General features: G+C 31.9%; 3 protein-coding genes across 3 annotated transcripts; 1 reads left to right on the top strand and 2 right to left on the bottom strand.

Moving 5' to 3' along the window:
- Window positions 1-72: 72 nt before the first annotated feature.
- Window positions 73-2,707, top strand: LOC103857722 (E3 ubiquitin-protein ligase BOI). Its single transcript, XM_009134949.3, has 2 exons — window positions 73-1,530; window positions 1,668-2,707. The coding sequence occupies exons 1-2, from the start codon at window positions 1,475-1,477 to the stop codon at window positions 2,500-2,502; spliced, it is 891 nt and encodes a 296-aa protein (XP_009133197.1). The 5' UTR covers window positions 73-1,474; the 3' UTR covers window positions 2,503-2,707.
- A 5,468-nt stretch (window positions 2,708-8,175) lies between these two features.
- Window positions 8,176-15,285, bottom strand: LOC103857713 (fe(2+) transport protein 1). The gene is made up of 4 exons (XM_009134936.3): window positions 14,860-15,285; window positions 10,876-14,795; window positions 10,592-10,741; window positions 8,176-10,503 (listed from the first exon to the last, which is right to left on the bottom strand). The coding sequence occupies exons 2-4, from the start codon at window positions 11,467-11,469 to the stop codon at window positions 10,198-10,200; spliced, it is 1,050 nt and encodes a 349-aa protein (XP_009133184.1). The 5' UTR covers window positions 11,470-14,795; window positions 14,860-15,285; the 3' UTR covers window positions 8,176-10,197.
- LOC103857703 (fe(2+) transport protein 1) lies at window positions 12,231-23,327 on the bottom strand. The gene is made up of 3 exons (XM_009134927.3): window positions 20,663-23,327; window positions 19,515-19,664; window positions 12,231-19,425 (listed from the first exon to the last, which is right to left on the bottom strand). Exons 1-3 carry the CDS (start codon window positions 21,224-21,226, stop codon window positions 19,120-19,122), a joined length of 1,020 nt encoding a protein of 339 aa, XP_009133175.1. The 5' UTR covers window positions 21,227-23,327; the 3' UTR covers window positions 12,231-19,119.
- Window positions 23,328-23,497: the final 170 nt, after the last annotated feature.

Here is a 23,497-nt window from a genome sequence, read left to right as displayed (position 1 = left end):
AAATAGGAGTATTCTAAAAATATTTTAAATACACATTCCGCGCTTAACTTACCGTTCCAAAATCTTTAGAAATCAAAATCTACACATTAATATAAATCTAAAATACGTAGAAACCGACTTCTACAGATTTACTATAAATCTAAAACATGTAGAAATCAAAATCTACACATTACTATAATTCTAAAAAAACTGTAGAAACCTATTTCTACAGATTAGCTATATTCTACGGATAAGAAATCAGTTCCTAAAAATATGAAAACAAAATATTTGGAATATTCACTTTTATATTTTGAAAAAAAATTGATTTAAAAAAACGAAAAAGGAACTAAAAAACGAAAAAAAACTTGGTAACCTTCTTCGCCGTCTTCTATATTCCATTTGATTATTCACAAAAATTTCACAAAAATTTTCACAAACATTTTCACAAAAACTTTCCTGGGCATGGGATCGATCGATCTATATTGAGAGATCGGTCGATCTATATAAATCGACATTCGCCAATCGAGTAAAATGGACTAGGTAGATCAGTATATCCTCCGCATTTTTTGTCATGTATAATGATCAGGATCGATCGATCCGGTGGACTTTGTAAATGCGGATCGATCGATCCCGCATGATCGAACTCATTATTTATTTTATTTAAAAAATTACAATTTTAAGAGCATTACTGCTATTTTGAAAAAAAATTAATCTAATAAAACATAAAGTAATAGAGATTAGTTTAAAGGGACATAATTATCATTTTTTTGTTTAAAAAACAATTTTCCCTTCTATACAGAGCATCAACAGGGAAAATTAAGATATGGCTTGACTGAGAAAAGTGATTAATGTACACACAATACAAGAAACGTAACAATTGCATGTTAGATTGAAAACAGTTTATACACTCTTGTTTTTAATGTTTCAGTTTTAGAAATAATACAGAATAAAATATTTTAATGGTACTTTGACTAGCCAAGCTAGTCTGTGACATACGTTTGTGTGCTAAGGAAACATACGTGAGTGCATCAAGAAGAAAAGGAAACATTAGAAAAAATATCAAAATTTTACTTTACAGACTCAACACTGCGAATTTCACGAAAGATACAGTATATCTCATATATTTTGTCTCTTTATACAGAAATAAAGAAGTAAATCTTTTGTTTAAGCTAATAAATTCAGTTATTCAAAACTTCTATTTTATTGAAACTAATTCTAATAATACCTAAAAGCATATCAAACAAAAATGGTAACTATAACCATAAAGGTTGTCTTCTTTCTTAGAAATGAAAATTATTTTTAAGAAACTAAATATATAAAAATATTCTTAGCAAAAAGTAGGAAAAATATTTATAGAAGAGTAAGATTTTGACTTTTTCTCTTCCTTAAATAAAAGCTAATCCCCATAGATTTCTTCACCAGTCACCACAACCCTCCTTCCTCTTTCTCTCCCTTCATAGCCTCTCGGATCCTTTTTAAGCTAACAAACGTATCTATGCCTGTTCAAGCTAGGCACATGAACATTTTCTCTCCTCAGTTGTTATCAAACAGGTAAAAATATTCTCCGATACTGATTTTCATTTTATTTCATTCTTGAAAATAAAAAGTTATCTTGTTTTTCTTCATTTCCATGCTCCTCGAGGTTATTCAAAATGATTTCCTCTAATCCCTTTTTGTGTTATTTGCAGAGTTAACTTCAAACAAGACATGAACCACGGTGAATTTATTACCGGAGAAACTCTCACCGTAGATCCTTTGTCTAACGCGGCTGCGAAACCTAGCTTCAACAAATCAGAAAGTGGTCTCACTTACAACTTCAACTCCTTCAACGTTGTTCCACCGCCCAGAAAACGTCCGCGAGTTTCTCAATACCTTGACTCAGACGCTCACTTTGCGTCTGCGGTTAAACTGGGGTCCGGGCCGTTTGGTTCACCATCATCGTTGATAAACGCTGAACTCGTGTCACACATCCAAAAACAACAACAGTTAGAGATTGATCGGTTCGTAGCTCAGCAAACGGAGAAGCTTAGAATAGAAATCGAAGCTCGTCAGCAAACTCAAACGCAGATGCTAGCGTCTGCCGTTCAAAACGCGTTAGCCATGAAGTTAAAAGAGAAAGACGACGAAATTTTACGGATGAGAAACCTTAACTGCGTGTTACACGAGCGGGTAAAGAGTATTTTTGTTGAAAATCAAATATGGCGAGATATAGCTCAGACCAACGAGGCACAAGCTAACAATCTTCGAACAAACCTCGACCAAGTTCTTGCTCAAATCAAAACGCTACCAACCGCTGTAGAAAACGACGTGGAGTCGAGCTGCGGAAGTTGCGTTGAAGGTGGTGAAGCTATTACAGCGGTTAGTGGCGGTTGCAAGCGGTGCGGTGAGAGAGAAGCGAGTGTGCTGGTGTTACCTTGTCGTCATTTGTGTTTGTGTACGGTCTGTGGTTCGGCTTTGTTACGAACTTGTCCGGTTTGTGATTCGGTCATGAACGCTAGTGTACATGTTAACATGTCTTCATAACTTTTTTTTCTCTTCTTTTAGTGCTATTATTAAATTCGTATTTTGTTTTCTAGAAACTTTAGCTGTTTAATTCTTTTATTTTTATAAGTACAGTTTTTTGTAAATGGGAATTTATTCTTGATTTTCTATTTTACGACTTCGATGGAATCCGAGAATAAAAGTTGTAAAAAGATGAAATAATTCAACGGGAAGATATTCTACTTTATTCCAAATTTGGGATATTTACAAATAAAATTCTCTTTAAAGTTGAAATATTTCATCGTGTAAAAAGATGAAATAATCCACACGATGATATAATTCAAATCATAGATTGTTATATATGTAAATATTCCAAATTTAATTGAAAGCTTAAGTTAAATATATATATATATATATTCCAAATTTCTTTTAATTTTCTTTTAAGTTGCACCGTAGGTTGGTTACTAAATTCTCAAAGTCAGTTACTTGAGTTTGAAGTACCTAACTCTATTTTGATAGATTTGCAGAATGTCGATATAAATTGAAAAATTATAAAAGCTGTACATCTATATATATACTCTTACGGTTTGGCAGTATCTTTTATCTTTCCAACCCCACAAAATATTAAAATAAGAAGAATCATACTTCGCTATTAAAAATAAAATAAATTATCAAAGAAATAGAAAGAGTCTAAATTCGATTGCCCCAACGACACTTTCAGTCCATAGTCATTATAGTTGTCGTGTAATAAATATTTCAAATTTGGACCATATCATGTACGGTGCATGTCTAGACAAGAGACCCCTCCTCCCACTAAAAAAGGTTTTAAAATTCTTTAATTATTACATGCTAGTATATCATCCCGTGCTATGCACGAAGTCAAATTTTTATTATATTTAAAATATTATATTTAATCTATTCAGTATTATTCATATTTTTATTTAATAAGACTTTTCAAAAATATAATTTCTTAATGATTAGTATAATAAACAATAAAAAATAATATTAAACATGAATAAAATAGTCAAATTTTTATTTAACAAAAAAAAAAGCGTAAAATACTTGAATATGATCTATTATAAATTTCTTTTTGTGAAATTATAAACAATACCCAATTTTGTCGGTAACACCATAGTAGAATATACTCTAATACTATTTATAAATTAAAAGGAATACACTCTAATACTCTTTATAAAAAAATTTGTGAAATTATAAACATACCCAATTTTACCAAAAAAGTGCTAGGTTTTTTTAGCAAAAAGTGCTAATTTCTTTTTGTTTTCTTTCCACACTTTTAAAAGAGGCATCACATCACTATTTGTTAGCCACGATAAAAATTTATTCAAAGCTACAAAAAAAGTTTCAAAAAGTAAGTTGAGTAACATAAGAGACATTATCCAAAAATAAATAAGAATACACTTGTTTCCGGATGTGGCATGTCTCAAAAATTTAAAGGCCTTGTACGTTTGCTTTAAGGTAAGTCACTCTTACTCTCCTTCCCTCCCTGAATTATCAGCACAATACAAAATAACAAAATCCAGGACTGATCTAATCCGGTTTGAAAATGTTATCGACTTGTTTGGTTTTCACCCACTATGTAGTTTTTGCTTATAACTATTAAACCCAAAGAAAATGAAAGCAATAAGTAGATTAGAAGAGTTTGAGTGTTTCCAGAGTTACTGACCAGGACTTTGAGTTCTTCAGCCTACTATGCACGGATAAAACTTGTGATTCTTTTCTCAATTCATGAAAAGATTTTGAAGAATATTCTTGTGCCACATATTGGCCAGAGATTATGTTGATATGGATCCCGAGTGGTAGACTTGATATTGTGGTTACGGTAGAAGTTTTCGATCTATCATATTTTAGAGAGAATTTGTTACAAAGAATTTAGGAGTTAAAATTTTCTGAAAGAAGTAAAGATCAGTTTACGTTATAGGCATTTTGAGTTTATGTAGAGAAAGAGTAACTGTTACAAAATCATGGGTTCATGGCTGAGAAATCTTAGGGATTTTAGTATATATTAAAAAAAAAATTAAACAGTTAAGATAAAGAGACAAAAATGTTTTTGCATTAATTTTTTTTTTTTTGCATTTATGCTGTTAAAAAATTGTAAAACTTTTCCACTTGGCAATTTTTTTTTCTAAATTTTTTCCACATGGCAGCTTTTAATTCGTTAGGCGACTTGCGTTTTAGTATATAAGGGATATAAAAAAAAAAAAAAAAAGAATATAAACCAAATTAGAACGATGAATGCGATGTGTGAATTCACGAATTACGATGATTGCGTCCAAGAAACGTTGCCATGTCTCTGTCCAATAATTGTCTATATTTTCCTGGATTGGGATCAATGCCACGTACATACATAATAGTGGCCAAAATGAAAATGGTACGACTCTATCGAACAGAAGCTAATGAATTTACAAGATTGTCAAACCACATATTTCAATGTCTTCGCTCATTCACTGCTGCTCACGCTTCCCCTATTCATTGTTTGGACACTCCCCTAGATACATATGTAAGGTTTAGATTGATTATATTATATGATCGTGAAATAATGAGAAATATAATCAAATTTTAGATAATTTAAAATCTACAAAGTTACAATGATAGAGTATTTTTTGTATAAGATTTAGGAAATGATGAATATAAAATGTGAAATAATTTTTAAGGACAATTCTCCTAAAACATTCTTTAATTTTTTATCATTAAAATAACATACAAAGAAAAAATGACCAAAATAATATTCCTTAAAGAGTAAAAAACTAATGTACCATTAGTGAATAATACAATATAAATATCAATAAAAAATTATTATTTAAATTTTATATCTTAAATTCATAAATTTTAGACTTTAGACTCTAATCCTAAAACCATAAACTCTCCTTTTCAAATAACTAAACTTTAATTTTTAACCAATTAACTTTATGGATAGTGTTTTTAATTTCTCTAGTGAAAACTATTTTGGTTATTTTTCTTTGTGAGTTATTTTTTTGTGATAAAATATTTTTATGGATATTTAATGATATTTCTCATTTAAACTATATTGTATATTATTTGATCTATCATATATTATATAACTATAACATTATATAATTTTTAAGAGTCTAATTTTTTTCCAAGAGTCTAAAATATTATTATCATATGATCAAATAATATGAATGGAATCAATTAATCTATTTATTCACTTTTCTTGCTTAATGGAAGTTTATCTATATTTTTTTTGTAAACAAAAACGTAGATTTACTTTTATGTTCTTTATTTTGTATTCTGCAAAATTTTGTAGTTGTTGAAATAGCTATGTCTTGTAATAGTACACAAAGATTAAGAAAATTACATTTCTTTAGAAAAATATTTTAAACATATAATTTTAAAATCAGATAATCAATTATAAAAAAGATTGTAAAATCTAATTGGTTGAACAGTTTCCAATAAAGTTAAAGTTAACCTTAAAATCTCAAAACTTCTTTAAAATCTCAAAACTTCATGCAAATTAAAACAAAACAAACCTTCTAAAACATCATCTATATTGAAACGGAATGAGTAGTTTTTAAACGCACTTTCGCTTTTCTGCAACTTACCCATTAAAGCTTTTTATTTCCCTCACCCTAAGTTGTTATCTAACTTTATTGAGTGAGTTACTCTCTGAGACACATTTGTCTTTACTTTAGCGTTCAGAGACACTTTATGTTTGAGCAACACATTTGTTGTTTTCAAAACCAATATATGGCAGAAATACCCTTGTGTATCGTATAACCTAGTGGCTTTTGTTATGTAAGAATATAGTTCAAACATAAAACGAAAGTAAAAAAAAACAAATTATTTAATTGATCAAATATTGAATGGTGGAAAACAGGTTGTCTATAGGTTTTGAGATTGTTTTCATTGACTCCTTCATATATGCTTGTATTTTAAACGTGAAAAAGGTATAAAATATATTTTTTGGTATAATCAATTGTAAAAAAAAATTATCTACATTTTGATATCCATTTTGATATACTTTAGTAATTAGTACATAAAAATTTGTGGACAAACAATGTGTGGATAGAAGATAAATGGTCAAGGTCAAATATGCAATGGCTTGTACTTTGTGATCTTATATATGAACCATGCATGAGAGTATGTGGAGTACTAATACAATGATATATGGAAACTTGTGTATCGTTATAAGGCTTATGAATGGGTGGTTCTTGGACAGTGGCTCGTGGATGGTGTGTTGTGGACCTTGTATCGTGAATATGTGCATGAGAATCTCATGGATGGGTTTATCGTGGATGGTGTGTTGTGGACCTTGTATCGTGAATATGTGTATGAGTATCTCATGGATGGGTGTATTGTGGGTGATGTTTTATAAATGGGTTATCTTGTATGGGTATGCAATGGATGGTGTATAAGGTGATTGGAAACCAAAAAGAGATGCATTGTCCATGGTTTTACAGAGAAAGAAGAAATTAAAAACTAACTTTTGACACCAAAAATTCAAGCCATTTTTACCATCCACTTATACAAAAAATATAGTTATTTATATAAAAAAATTATAAAAAAAAAAAACTGAATGAACATGATTCAAGAACTCTCGTTCAAGAATTCTCATTTAAACTAACTTGATCCAACTATAAGCGCAATTATACTGACTATGCTAATGTTGTGTCTTCTAACCAAGATTTCAGATTTGTTCATTGCTTATGAAACAAATTAATTTTCTTTATTATGTATCCCTACAAACACCAAGCAAAACGAATAATATAACGTCTCGACTAAAGTTGGTGAAAGACATGATTTATACAACAACATCCAGCAACATCATAAGGATGCTACAATGACTAAATCTCCGACCACTACAAACATCATAAAACTTTGCTTCATCTTCGGATCAGTATCAGCTGAGAGACTTTGGGGAGGTTTAAGACGAGCTGGACAGACTCAGAGAAGAATATCCAATTGGGTTTCTCATTTCTTGGGGTCGAACATGGCATCGACTCTGGTAGGCGAACGAATCGGCGACTCAGGTAAACGACTCGTGGAACAAATCAGTGATAGTAAAATGTCAGAGAAATATGATTAGGAAAAATGAAACAGAAGAATCAAGAAGAAGAGACGTTTTCTCAAAAAAAAAGTTCCAAAGATTTTGCAACAATCACTATTAATAACAAAGAAATATCCAAGAATAAGTAAGCAGAGAGAGAGAGTAAAGAGAAAGTTTTGGTAGGAAAAAAATAACTAACGAGAGAGAGAATTTTTGTCCAAAAAAAAAAAAAGAGGGAATCTTGTTTAAGGGGTGAAATGGACAATAAACATAATAAATGTGTGTTGCAAGTAGGATGTGTTTTTTAATGATATTAGAAAGTAAAAATGTGTATGAAGCTGTGCTGTCCCTTGGTATGAAGCTGTGCTGTCCCTTGGTATGAAGCTGTGCTGTCCCTTGGTATGAAGCCTACGGGTTTTCCGGTATTCTTAGTAAGGAGCTTTGGAGCTTTTGCTCAATTGCGATAGTCTTAGAGTGGTCAATCGCCAAACGTGTTCGTGTCCTTCGTTGGCTGCTCGGGTTGATGAGTTGTGTTCTCCTGGCTTCTTGTGTAGAAGAGGTGGTAAGTGTATGATTGCTCGTGGTTCCTAGAGGAACGGTTTAAGGAGATCTTCGTTCAACCCCAATAATTCAGGCTTATTTCGCTTTCTCGATCAATCCTGCTTCCGGTTCTTTCAGCTTCGTCTTTCTTGAAATTTATGCTTGTTATCCAGTTTATTGGTAGGCTTCTTTATTTCCCTGTTTTCTTTAAACTGTGTAGTCGAGTTTAGTTTTTTCTTTGGCTCCGGGTGGTTTCTTGTACCACGCCGGCTCTTGGCTCCGGAAAGGTGTCATACCTTTGCCGGCTTTGTGTAAGAACTGATGCAAATCGAATTTTAATCTAATAGATGACAAAAAAAAAAAAAGTAAAAATGTGTCTTCAGATGTAATTTTCTCAGCCTTATTTTGTCGATATAACAACAAAATTAAATATTTCAGTTTAACCAATGTATCTGTGTTTTTGATTTAACAATATCAATTGCCTATCTTCTTAAGAGCACCCGCAATAAGAATCTTTAAGGGAGAGTCCTTAGGAAAAAAATAATTAAATAATCGATGGACTCCACCAAAAGCTAAGGATTCAATCCTTAAAACTCTTAAAAAAGGACTCTTTCTTAGTGAATCCTTGCACTATTTGCGGGTCCCGGCGACATGTGGCGATCCGCGATTGGTTGATATTTATTTTTTCTTTATCTAAAAAAGAAAAAAAAAATAATACTTAAAAAATCAAAATACACTTTTTCTAAGGACTCCCCTTTGAATAACACTATTGCGGGTGCCAGTGCCGTCCCAATATATTTTGTGGCCTAAAGCATAATTATAAATAGTGGCTTATGCTATTTAATGATATTTTTATCAACATACTATATATAATATAACAATATTTTATTTCTAAGAGAAACATATTTTTGTTTAGTCCTGTATAAAAAATTTAGATGAATAGTAGACTATTAATTGATATTGTACTTATATTGTTTAGTGTTTTTAACAAATATTAAATCACATTTAGTAGTTTCTTGAACCATTTTTTTTTGTTAAAAGGTTTTAGAGAAAAATATTTTTGAACCATTATATTCTAACATTAGTTTCTTTCTCACATACACCTTCAATCACATTACATTTTTCTTTACTTTCTATAATTTCATATGCAATGATGGAGATTAGAAAACCTCCAATGATAACAAATGGTTATAAATAGCAAAGATAATAGAAACAAAAGAAATAACAAATCAGTTGTCTAAAACAAAAGATAAATACAACGTGAACATAATTAAAATAAAAACAGAGACATTTAAAAGTATAAGAAAATCACAATACAGAAAAGAAAATACTTAAACTAAGAAGTCAAAACCAATATTTTTAACCACTCAACTATATTTATATTTTGAAAATGTGGCCTCAAAAATTATAATTTTTTTTGTGGCCTGAAGCTCTTGCTTCATCAGCCTTATGGAAGGCACGGGCCTGGCGGATGCTCTAAATAGGCTGCTAGTATTATCAGACCAGCTTCTTTCAAGCAAAAAAATCTACAACTGGAGATGGATTTTCAAGTTAAACCAGAAGCTTTCAAAGACCGTTATGAGTCTTACGACATTTGCTGAGCTTGCTTTTTTCTCCTACCACCTCTCGACATGAGCCGCCCCTGCATAGAGCTGATCTTAGACCTTGTAAATACAATTGACGCAGTTTGGTATGCAGGTAAATTGACGATGGGCCTAAATAATGGCCTAATTAATTCTACAGACTAGGCCTATGTACTGGCCTAACTTTATAGATTATGCCTATGTACTGGCCTAATTCTATAGACTGAGATACTGTTTCAGTTATTGGCCTGTAGGTTGTAGCTTTACCGGATTTAGATTACACAGCCGTAATTAGTTAGTTATAGTTGAATTTCTAATCATGTAAAAGAAACAAACGTTTTATTAGTATTATACAACATGCCAAAACATCACACGACAAAGTTAAACCACAAGAAAATAAAAAGGAACATTAAAAAGACTATGGACTCGTGGGAACAATCACATTATTAAATATCTACCAACATACATGTTCTTCCAAATGTGGTAGATAGTACCACGTAAGTGCATTGTAAGGAAGCAAAACCGATAGAGAATCGAGACTCAAACCTAAAGCCAACTCCACATGCCGCAACATCTCGCGGTTATTAGTTAGGCCCATTTGGCAAGAATCGACATTCCACCACAGCCGAGAAGAGCGGCTGCGAAACATTTGAACTGCATTTTGATGCTACCCTGAAGCTTTGGCCCCATGAACTCGGCTGCTAGAAGATCGACAAGGGCCATGTAAATTAGTAATCCGGCCGAGCATGCATTGAGAAGTCCAACGGTGATCAACGCATTGGGACTGTTTTCTCTGTAAACGGTTGATAATGCGATTCCTAACGCTATACCGAATGGCGTTGTCACCGCGAAAAAGAATGCCATAACAAACTTTTTCAAGTTCGTATACTCAGCCTGAAAACATCTCAAACATTGGAAGTATTATTTTCAGTTTTAACATTTTGTTAGAAGATAAAGTTTTCTTATATATAAATTAATATACCTGGAGAATGCAACCACCAAGACCCATGCCTTCGAACATTTGATGGAAGCAAAGAGCAGCGATGAGTCCTTTGATGGTGCAAGTATCATTAGTTGCTCCTAGAGACAGTCCAATGACCACCGAGTGAACTATGATTCCAAGCTCCAATACCTACATATCAATAAATATTAAAACAATGATGTATTTAATACTTGTAATGTCTATAAAATTCAAGAAATAATAAAATGGTAACGTCAATTATTATTCAGTTTCTCTAATATGTCAACATGTGTACTACTACTAACCATAGCAATGACTCGATATCGCAAGAGTTGTGCAGTCTCGGAATCATTATCTTTTGTCGGAAAGGTAACATCATTTGCGGGGCCGTGACCATGACCATGACCATGACCATGTGGCACGATCCCAACTGCGTTCTTGCTAGTATAGAGGCTCGTAGCCATGGAATCGATGGCTAGAGTAATTAGACCAGACAACATAGCGAGAAACCCCGTGAAGGGAAACTTGTGCCACGGGTTCTCTTCAAGACATTTGGATGACAACATGTCAAAAGAATCAGGCAAAACGTGCATAAAACCGGTTCCGAGGATAATTCCCGAGGCAAAACACTTAACCACGGTGAAAATGTCTCCATCGGGTCGCAGGAACGGCACGGAACGGCTAAAGAGAGGAGCTCCAACACCAACCATGCTTGCGACTAGGATTGTAGCAATTGCTATGATTTTGAGAGGCAAAGCTTTAGCTTTGTTGACGCAAGGGTGCGCTGACTCGCTTGCGCATTCTTCGGGCACCGTTGAAGTTGCCGGAGAGATTGTGAAAGAGACAAAGATGAGTACGATGAGGATTGTTTTCATTAGAAGTGTTGAAGTTGAAGCCATTTTTTCTTTTGGTTTTGTGTTCTGTTCGGTTGTTTGTGTGTCTTTGCACCTGTTCGATGAGTCTGTTTATATAGTAATGTACGCCGGTTCTTTTCATGCCATTTATTGTTGGTGGTGCAGAAATTATTGTTTACTAGTTATTAACATACCTCTTATTATATTCTTTAGGATAAGAATTATGATTTATATTGTCCACTATATCTGATGTACGGCTAACTCCATAATTTCATGGAGTATATAAATTAACGTTTTATTGAGTTTACGCGCTATTGTATATTTGGAATTTTGGATAATATACATGTTATTGATTTTTTTTTGCTAACATTATTATTATTATTTTTTGCTAACACATATACATGTTTTTGATTGTCATACTTTTAAGTGAATTAGTATTGATATATTCCATGAAATTATGGAGTTAGCCGTACATCAAGAGCTGTTTTTAAACTCGTTGTTCCCTTTGAATAAAGAGCTGTTTTTCTTTCAGGGGACGTTTGTTATATGCTATTTTTACAAGTTTCGTTTATTTATGTCGGATTTTTTTTTTAAAAAGACTTAGAATATTTCCACATCAAAGAAGAACACCATCGCAAACCCAAATAATAAGTATTTGCAGTCGAGTGTTTTGATCGTAAATAAGTTATTGACACTTCTTCAAAATCGTACCAAAAATAGAAGGAAAAAAATTGATTTTCAGAATTTAATTCACATTTAAAATTAATATGTTGGTCAAAAATGAAGGATTTGAAGACATATTGAAAAATATCGAATAATTTATAAAACATCTTGCTAGCCAGTTCGAATAATATATTATGTTCATATTAAATGTCACTTATAATTTTATTTATGCACGTCTAGGGACATAAGTTAGAAGGACGATGGCTAGGCATGGAGGCAAGTTTGGTGAAAGTTTAACTAGCTGAAGTAGTTAATTTAGAAAACAATGAATTGGTTTGGTAACGCTGATTTATCCATATTCGCAATTATTTGCTTTCATATCATTGTCAAGGTTTAAATATTCTTTTGTATTGGATATTATGTAATATGCCGTAATATATATAATTAATGGTATGTCATATATGCAATGTGCAGTAACAAATTTCTCTGCAACTGATTCTTTTGTTTAAGGCATTCTAATACGACCAACTTTCAAATTGTCTTTAATTTTGCTTATCTTTTGTAACAATTATCTGATATAGATTATTGACTGGCGAATAAAGAAAAGATAATTGACTTGATAGTTTTTCCTTTGAAACAAAACTGACTTGATAGTTTTTAAAATCATAAAAATAGTCACCGAAATTTTCTGGACTATTACTTGCGGGATATTGGTTGTCTTATCCCTCACCGGACTTCAATATCATTCCCTTTGTGTGGTGTGAAAAATGGGTTTCAGATTGAACACTAATAGACTAAAAACGAAAATGTTAGGTAAGAAAAACTATATGAAATTGCCTAATTTTCAAGTATTCTGCTGTAAAGGGATTTGTTATGGGTGCTGTTAAGACAACCTAATTAACCTTTCTTTTGTCATTTTATAATATACTTCTAAAGATTACACTATATTGGATCTTGATCACCATCATTTGGTTACTGCTTTAACTTCTTGTTTTGAAGGATGTTATTACCAAAACAAATCTAATGGTATTGGTCAGCCGGTAAAAATATGAATATCACCAAAGAATCCGCGTCGAACACATCAGAAAAGTAAAATTCAGAATTGAAGCAGTATAGATTGCATGTTGTTAACAATGGGCATGTGTACGGTGTACCGGCCTACTTATATATAGACTAATGTTACTAATGTTCCATTAATGTTTGGCATCCAGCTTGCCGAATTAAAAAACGTAACAAATATTTTTTTTCTATAATTTGCTAATCTTGAAAAAGTTTGTTTTTATGTAAATGTGATGCGAATACAATAAATACACTTATACGAAAAGAACTATATTGATACTACGGCTAAAAATCAGATAATATGTGTATAATTATGGAAAAAATCATTTACTACTCACTTAAAACATATATCAAGTTCTTGTTTTTTACTTTAACAAAAGTTGCATCCAAAATTTCAAAACAACAACTAAATTAGTATTTTTCTATTTTTAAATTTTTATTTCAAAATCTATTAATAGTTTAATCTATTAAAAATTAGAAAACTAATTATATTAAAAGTATATTTTAAATATAAAAAACTTAAACAATGAAGTTTTAATTTTTTTTCTTGAAAATCCAAATATCTGAAACCCGATCAAAAATAACCGAATCCGGACATAAAATACCTGAATCCAATCCGAAGTGTAGAAATACCCGAAAGGATTCTATATCTCTATACCGAAATACCCGATCTGAACCCAAACGGGTATCCGAATGCTCATCCCTAGGACCAATCACAATACATATGTACAAAAGGACATAAAATATGACAGATAAGTATCTTGTAAAGGGAAAAGAACGATTAAGAATCGAGACTTAAACCAAAAACAGTTTTTAGTTCGACAACAAAATCCACATGACATCAGTTCTGCAGTATTATCCGGAAACTTAGTTAAGCCCATTTGGCGATGATCGACATGACACCACACCCTGGAAGAGCCGCAATGAAACACTTGATCTGCATTTTGACGCTACCTTGAAGCTTTGGTCCCATGAACTCGGCCGCATGAAGGTCAACAAGCGCCATGTAGATGAGCAATCCACCGGAGCATGCATTGAGCAATCCCACAGTGATTAATGCAGTGGGGTTATTGGCTCTATACATTGTCGAAAGAGCGATCCCTAACGCTATTACGAATGGTGTTGTTATCGCAAAAAAAAAAAAAACGACATAAGAAATTTCTTCAAGTTCGTTTACTCGGCCTGAAAAGATTCAAACATTAAAATTTTATTAGTTACAATTCTATAACATCTTGACATAAGATAATTTTTAGATATAATTTTATATACTTGGAGAATGCAACCACCAAGACCCATGCAAACATTTGATGGAAGCAAAGAGCTGCGATGAGTCCTTTAGTGGTGCACCTATCACTTGTTACTCCTAGAGATAGTCCAATGACCACAAAGTACTGAACTATGATTCCAAGTTCCACTATGTATTCATAAGATTTATATTAGGCTATATCATTTAAAATGATATCATCAATTAATATTCGGTTTCGAATACATCCATATGTGTACTAACCATAGCAATGACTCGGTATCGCAAGAGTTGGTAGGGTAACATCATTTCCAGGGCCGTGACCATGTGCATGTGGTATGATCCTGGTGTAGCGGCCGGAAGCTACGAATAACGCAAGTAACCTAGCTATTGATTCTGAGAATACCTAAGAGCATGTTTATTACAGGTCTCTTAGGTTGGGTCTCTTAGCGTAATATAAGAGACCCAACCTAAGAGACCTGTAATAAACATGCACTAAGAATCTTTGCCTTCTTGAGATAGTTGAAAATCTAGCTCTATCCGAGAACAAGGCTTAGAGTTGAAAAGCTCTTAATATTATTAATCAAATAAGTCGTGACCTTTACAAGAGGAGATGAGTCTCTTATATAATGGGATCGTTGATAACCCTAAAGAAAAACACGTGAAAAAGAATTATCTAAACATATAATTAAAGCCACTAATACTAAAAGATAAAGCTCAAACTCCTAAATAGATAAGGACTACACGAACTCGGTTTAGTGTGTAAACGAGATGCTAAACCGATGAGGATGCTGTTACAAAAAAAAAAAAAAAACCCGATGAGGATGCGCTGCATCAGATCCCAACTGCGTTCTTGCTAGTATAGATGCTTGTAGCCATGGAATCAATGACCAAAGTGATTAAGAGAGAAAATCGGAAATTGGAAACTTGTGCCAGGATTTCTTTCAAGACATAGTGATGACAACATCTCAAAAGAATCAAGCAAAACGTGCATAAAACCAGTTCCAAGGATAATCCCTAAGGCGAAACACTTAACAATAGTGAAAATGTGCTTAAATGTCATTATCACAATCACTGGCTGCATTTGCTATGAACTTGAGAGGCAAAGGTTTAGCCTTGTTGTGCCGGGTTAGCTGACTCGCTTCCGCAGTCTTCTGGTGTCGTTGAAGTTACCGGAGAGATATTAAAAGAGAGAAAGATGAGTACGAGGAAGATTGTTTTCATGATGACCGTTAGAGTTGAAGCCATCTTTGTTTTCTTTTGGAGTTTTTATGTGTTTTGAATTGTTTACTGTTTATATGCTTATCTATATTATTAAAACAAAAGTACAAATATAGATTTACCCTAAAACTTATAAAATATTTATATATCAATGCCACTGAAGTAATAACTACTCTAATTTAATGATTTCCATGTCTTTTCCCTAATCATTTCCTAAATTAGTTATAAACAATAAAGAACTTGGCAACAATAAGTTCCTGTAATACAGGAAACAAACATTATCATAAGCATGTGGAAAAAGCCGATTTATAAAGAGTTATTCTTGGGTTGACCAACCAATAGGATTTCATTATTTCAAGTTCGATATCTTTTAAAAAAGGAAACAAAATATTCTCAAATTATATTAAGAGGTTCACCCTAGGGGGACTAAAAAACAAAGATTTATTTTGGAAAAAAAAAAAAGAAAATCATCAAGGAAATATTTTCAAAAGTTTTTGTACAAAACTTAGAAATATCTATGTTTTGAGAAGTTGACTAGAGTGAGAAATCTAAGGGCCTGTTTGTTTCTCCATCCGGATGGATCATTTGGATGAAGATGAGAGTTTTGTTTGTTTAGGTACTAAAAGTGCAATTCATTCAGATGGATCATCCGGATGACTTTTGGAAATTTAGGCTTAATTTTAAAGTCCATTCAGCTGAACCAATTTGGATCATTTGAATGAAGATGGTTCATTCAAAATGATATAAAGTCTATTATGCCCCTAATGTAATTCATAAATTACAAACCTAAACATAATATCATTTTTGTCATATACGAAAACTGACAAAACTACAAAAACACGTTTTCCCGTGAAAACTTAAAAACTATTTTTTCACGCCAAAACCCCAAAAACGCAATTTTCCGCCAAAATTACAAAAACACGTTTTCCCACCAAAATTGCAAAAACACGTTTTCCGCCAAAACAAAAAAAAACGTGTTTTCCCGCTAAAACCGAAAATCTCATTTTTCTCGCCAAAACCGAAAAATCTCGTTTTCCTGCCAAAACCGAAAGATCTCATTTTTTCCGCGAAAACTGCAAAAAAACGCAAAAACACCCTTTCCCGCCAAAATCGTGTTTTTCCGTCAAAACCACACAAAAAAAACCGCTTTTTCCCGCCATAACCGAAAAATCTTGCTTTCCCGTCAAAACTGAAAAATGTGTTTTCCCACCAAAACCGCAAAAACGCGTTTTCCCGCCAAAATCGCAAAAACGTATTTTTCCGCCAAAATCGTAAAGACGCATTTTCCCGCTAAAACGCGTTTTTTCGCCAAAACCGCAAAACGCGTTTTCCAACGAAAGATCTCGCTTTCTTGCCAAAACCGAAAAATTTCATTTTCCCGCGAAAATCGCAAAAACGTGTTTTCCTCCAAAACCGCAAAAAACGCGTTTTCCCACCAAAAACGTCTTTTTCCACCAAAACCGCAAAAATGTGTTTTCTCGCCAAAACCAAAAATTTGTATTTTCCCGCCAAAACCGAAAAATCTCGTTTTCCCGCCATAACCGAAAAATCTTGTTTTTCCGCCAAAACCGAAAAATGTGTTTTCTCTCTAAAACCGAAAAATCTTTTTTTTTCGCCCAAATCGCAAAAAGAAAATCGTTCATTTTGAAAAAATTCTAATGTAAATATATTAAACTAAATAATTAAATGTAGTATAGTTATAATTAATATCAAACATATGATTAAACCAACACAAGGGTATTTTGGTAATTTGTTTACTAAACTCATTTGAATGGAAATGAAAATAAAGAAACAAACATAAGATCCATTTAGATGATTCATCTTGATGAACCATGTGGATGGACAAACAAACAATCACAAAAATCTGAATGGATCATCTGAATGAATCATCTGAATGAATCATTTGGATGGAGATGACAAATGGTGAAACAAACAGCCCCTAAGTATTTTATGAGGTGCTTTGTATTCGGCACCATCCTAAACATAAAGATTTTGGAGTTCAATGTATGTGAACACAAAACATAAGGACTAAAGTGTCATGAGGGCTCTTGTATTATGTATAGATGATTGAACATGTTAGGCTACTGTTTTTTAAGTGGGACATATAAGTAGACTTGAAAGAGGATTAGTAATACACCTTTTCTTTATAAGAGAAACATTCATTATTTCATGCTGTAATACTTTGTGTCATAATAAAACATTGTACATGTATGTATTACTCTTTATATCAGACCTATTTGAAGTTTTAATTGGTATTAGAGTGGTCACCGAAGTCACTGATGAGATCTTAAAGACAAGATGGATGATAGAGTACAACAAGAAGTATGGTGCTTGATATGACTGTGTGCAGATTGTATTCTAAAACTCAATCCTCAGTGGGATATTCTCAGCACAGTGACGACAGAGTTTTAGAAGCCGAAAAATACAACCTCCCTAAGTTGTTTATGTACCAGTTGTGAAATAGTACAAAAAGTGCTACATGATTTGAAGTTGTATAGCTGACTTGAAGACTGGAGTAGAAGCTGACATAGAGATAAATTATAAGTTATTTGGAATCCAAGGAATCAAAGATTTATTTTGGAGAAAGGAAAATCATCAAGGAAAGATTTCCAAAAACTTTTGTACATGATTTATAAATATTCCATAAGGAAAATATGAAAATATCTCTTCCTTGGTAAATTGGTTAGAGGAAGCCACAAAATCTCTTATATATTATTTGTGAATCATTTACAATATTTGAGATAGCCATGTGTTATCACCACAATGATTTTTACAATTTTCAAAGAAATAAGTTAATCCATCTAAATATATAATAAACTTCATATTAAACTAACCATAAATTAATTATTAATGTTATTCATTCTTTCTTTAAATAAAAAATATGGAAGTGTCTAATGTGGCTAATATATATATATATATATATTAGCCACATTAGACACTTCCATATTTTGAAAAATAATGATTTTGAATAATAAAGATTTGATTAAACAAATTAGTGTATTCTCTATCATTTTTTGTTTAATTTTAAACTTTGCATAGTTTAAAAAAAATATAAATTATTAAAATTATTAAACATCCCAAAACAAAAAAATTATTATCAGTGATTCGGAGTTTTTGTTATAAACAGATACAAATGATCAAAAATCATGAGTAGAAAATATCATTTAATATATATCAATATTAAAAATATACAATATATCTATGTTAATATCATTTACACTTTTTTTCTTTGTAAGAGAAACCTTCATTATTTACTTTGTATCATAAAGAAAATATAGTATTTATATGTATTGTTGTTCTGAAAAAATGTTTATATGTATTAATTTCTATATGAGACCCATCTTGCACTTTCACAATCACCATACATACATCTTAAAAGACATTACACATGATAGGTACCACGTATCTTGTAATGGAAAGAAACGATAAAGAATCGAGACTCAAAAACGGTTTTTAGTTCGACAACAAAATTTCACATTTCAGTTCCGCAGTACTCTCCATGGAATTGGTTAAGCCCATTTGGCGATGATCGACATGCCACCACACCCTAGAAGAGCCGCTACGAAACACTTGATCTGCATTTTGACGCTACCTTGAAGCTTTGGTCCCATGAAATCGGCCGCTAGAAGGTCCACAAGCGCCATGTAGATGAGCAATCCCGAGGAGCATGCATTGAGCAATCCAACAGTGATTAATGCACTGTGGCTATTGTTTCTGTAAATTGTCGAGAGGGCGATCCCTAACGCTATTCCGAATGGAGTTGTTATCGCAAAAAAGAACGCCATAAGAAACTTACTCAACTTCGTATACTCGGCCTGAAAACATCCAAACGTTAAAAGTATTATTATTTACAATTTAACATTTTGAAAGAAAATAAATATTTCTTATGTATAATTTTATATACCTGGAGAATGCAACCACCAAGACCTATGCCTTCGAACATTTGATGGAAGCAAAGAGCTGTGATGAGTGATTTTATGGTGCAAATGTCATTTGTTGCTCCTAGAGAAAGTCCAATGACCACAGAATGAACTATGATTCCAAGTTCCAATACCTACTTATTCATAAAATTTATACAGTTAAATATCATTAAAATTATACCGTCGATAAGTATATATATTATTAAAAGGGAAACAATCTTTAAAAATCTACTTATAAAAGATTGTTGGACCCTTTCATTAGAATATTATATTTTATATCACATTAATTAATCAACTCCATATAATACATTTAATATTTGTACCAAACTAAAAGATTTTGCGACCAGATTTTGTGCTTATTAACAGAAAATAATTATAATAGCATTTATTTTCAAATACCAGAAAGATAATATTTAGATATAGTTTATATTGTCAGCTTTGATGATCATTTATCCGCTCCACATAAAGGCTGATTTACAACATTTATTAACATATTATATGAACCAAATTTTTTTATATACAGAATGTAAAACTTTTATGTAAAACATAATGTATAGAAACATGACAATACTTTAAAGTTTTTTAATTATATTCAAAATTTTATGCGTATACACGAAATATGTTTCTAAAAATCTAACATTTTATTTGAAATCTGAAACATTAACCGAAAACCGAATCTGAAACACAAAAGAATAATCGTGATACCGAAGATATATTTGAAACAGAAAAATATATTTAATATACACAATACATTTTAGATACTCAGGGTGCCGGTTCAGATCTCTGTAGAATTCAAACCTAAACCGACACTGCGGGTCTGAAATATACCGAATAGATACTTTGCCGTAGACTTGGATCTGAACCGATTCGGATCGGTTTTTATTCGAACCAGATAAAATGTTTGGACCTAAGAGAGAGTTACATAAGAATATACATACAAAATTTTAAATAAATTAATTCATAAATCATATAACTTTATAAAAAAATTTGTTTTGATATAATTCAATATTGTAACATAATAACATATAAAAATCATTAACATTATTAAATTTTTTATTGTAAAAAAATCTGCATTTTTGAAGCGCGGATCAAGATCTAGTTCGTTTTTTAATACGACTATATGTGTACTAACCATAGCAATGACTCGATAGCGCAAGAGTTGTGCAGAATCGTCAACTTTTGTTGGTAAGGTAACACCATTTACAGGACCATACGGTACGACCCCATCTGCGTTATTGCTAGCATAGATGCTCGTAGCCATGGAATCAATGAATAAAGTGATTAGACTGGACAACATAGCGAGAAACCCGGAGAATGGAAATTTGTGCCACGGGTTCTCTTCAAGACATTGTGATGACAACATCTCAAAAGAATCAGGCAAAACGTGCATAAAACCGGTTCCTAGGATAATCCCTGAGGCAAAACACTTAACGATAATGAAAATGTTCCCGTCGGGCTGAAGGAACGGCACGTTACTGCTAAAGAGAGGAGCTCCAACACCAATCATGCTTGCTACTAGGATTGTGGCAATTGCTACTATTTTGAGAGGTAAAGCTTTAGCCTTGTTGATGCACGAGTTAGCTGACTCGCTTCCGCAGTGTTCCGGCGCCGTTGAAGTTGCCGGAGAGATTGTAAAAGAGACAAAGATAAGTAAGATGAAGATTGTTTTCATTAGAAGTGTTGAGGTTGAAGCCATTTTTTCTTCTTTTTCTTTTGGAGTTTTGTGTACTGTTCGGTTGTTCAATGTCTATATATCTGCACCTGTTCGATGAGTCGGTTTATACAGTAATGTACTCCGGTTCTTTTCATGCCGTTTATTGTTGGTTATGAAGAAATTATTGTTTACTAGTTAACATAACACTTATATTATTTAGGATAAGAATATGTTTTATATCGTCCACTATCTTTATGTCGGCTAACTCAATAATTCCATGGAAAATATAAACTAAATTTTATTATGTTTGCTGTGCTATAGTATATTTGAACTTTAGGATAATATACATGTTATTGATTGCCTTAATTTCCCTCTCAGAAAGGAACTGATTTTTGGTACGTTTGTTCTATTCTATTTTTACATGTTCCATTTATTGTGTCGAATTTGCTTGTTTCTGGAAACACAATTGAAAATATGATTAGAAGTATTTCCACATCAAAGAAGAATACCATCGCAACTCCAATCTAGAGTCGACTGTTTGGTAGAGGTGCTAAAATGAGTTATATCTCATGAGCTTTCCAGCTCAATTCGATTTTTCATCGACACAAATTTTCTATTTTAGGCTTATTTAATAAATAATTTTAATAAGAGAATTTAAATTAAATTACGAGCTACATGAACGACTTTTAATGAATATGAGACAACTCATGAGTTTGATCAATTTTATAATTAAAAAAAATATATATATATATATTTATACATATCGGAAACTTCTATTTTCTTATGTTAAATAATGAAAATTTCTATATTAATAATATTTATCTTCTAAAATTAAAATTTAAAACCAATTTTTTTATAGATATATATAGAAAATGTTAAAAATATTTATATCACTCATAGTCTCATATATATCTTTAAATTAAAATGTAAAGCAAACTATTCCTAAGAGATAATTCCTATATTACTCGTAATTATCTTATTTGATATTTTATTTTACATTTGAAATTGATAAAACATAGATAACTAATATAGAAGTTATACTTTTAATATTATAAAATGTATTTTAATATTTTGTTTTTATTATAATTATTTTTACATTAGATCGTGAGTTATCTCATTTGATTCATGATCTAGATGACTTGAGTTTGAATTTATATATTGAACCTCATATAATAAATTAGCTGAACCGAGCTAATTCATGAAAGATCCGAGCTCACTAGTAGATGCAATGAGTTGAACGGTCTAACTCATTTTGACATCCTTGCTATTTGGTTATAGTAAAAATTTGAGACAGTTTTTTCCCAGTATCACACCAAATAAATGGAAATAAGTAATTTGAGGAATTGAAATTCACATTTAAAAATTACATGTTGGTCAAATAATGGATTTAGAAGACAAATTCTTAAATAAATCACTAGCTATCTCATATCGCATAATATATTATATTCAAATTAAATGTCACTCATAATTTTGTTTATGTAATTATAGGGACATAAGTTATAGGAAGATGGATAGGCATGGAGGCAAGTTTGGTGAAAGTTTAACAAGTTGAAGTAGTTAATTTAGCAAAAAAAGGAATTAGTTTGGTGACGCCATGATGTAACCATATTCCCAATTATTTTCTTTCATCACTGTCAAGGTTTAACTATTGTTTTTGAATTGGGTATATGTGATATACCGTACAAATGTTAATGGTTAATGCAATATGCAATAACCAATTGGTCTGCAACCGATTCTTTTGTTTAAGACATTCTAATTTTGCCTTACATTTTTTAACTTGTAACAATTATGCGATATAGATTATTGACTGGCTAATAAAGAAATTATTGACATACCTTTTTAGATCACAAAAATATAGTCAGAAATTTTCTGGACTAGGACTTGCGGCCTTGCGGGATATATTGGTTGTCTTTCCCTCACCGGGCTTCGATCTAGCTCATTCCCTTTGTGTGGTCTGAAAATGGGTTTTCAACGTAGTGGACACCAATAGACTTAAAAAATAAGGTAAGGAACTAACTTCCTTTTCAAGTATTATGCTGTAATGGGTGCTGTGTTGAGAGAACCCAACTCTTTCTTTTGTCATTTTGTAATACATTTCTAGATATTACCACTTTATTGGATCACCATCATTTGGGTAGTCACTAAAATGTGTAGATATTTAGAAATACCAAACAAATCTAATGTATTGGGTTAAAGTCAACCGGTAGAACTCTGAGTATCACACTAAAGGAAACGCTTCAGATAAGAAAAGTAAATTTCAGAACTGAAGCAGTATGGTGTGCATGTTGTTAACAATGGACATGTGTACAGTGT

This window comes from Brassica rapa, chromosome A01, assembly GCF_000309985.2.
Source record: "Brassica rapa cultivar Chiifu-401-42 chromosome A01, CAAS_Brap_v3.01, whole genome shotgun sequence".
NCBI classification, from domain to species: Eukaryota; Viridiplantae; Streptophyta; class Magnoliopsida; order Brassicales; family Brassicaceae; genus Brassica; species Brassica rapa.
Note: the sequence above shows the minus strand (reverse complement) of the source record. Positions and strands in the feature narration are given on the sequence as shown.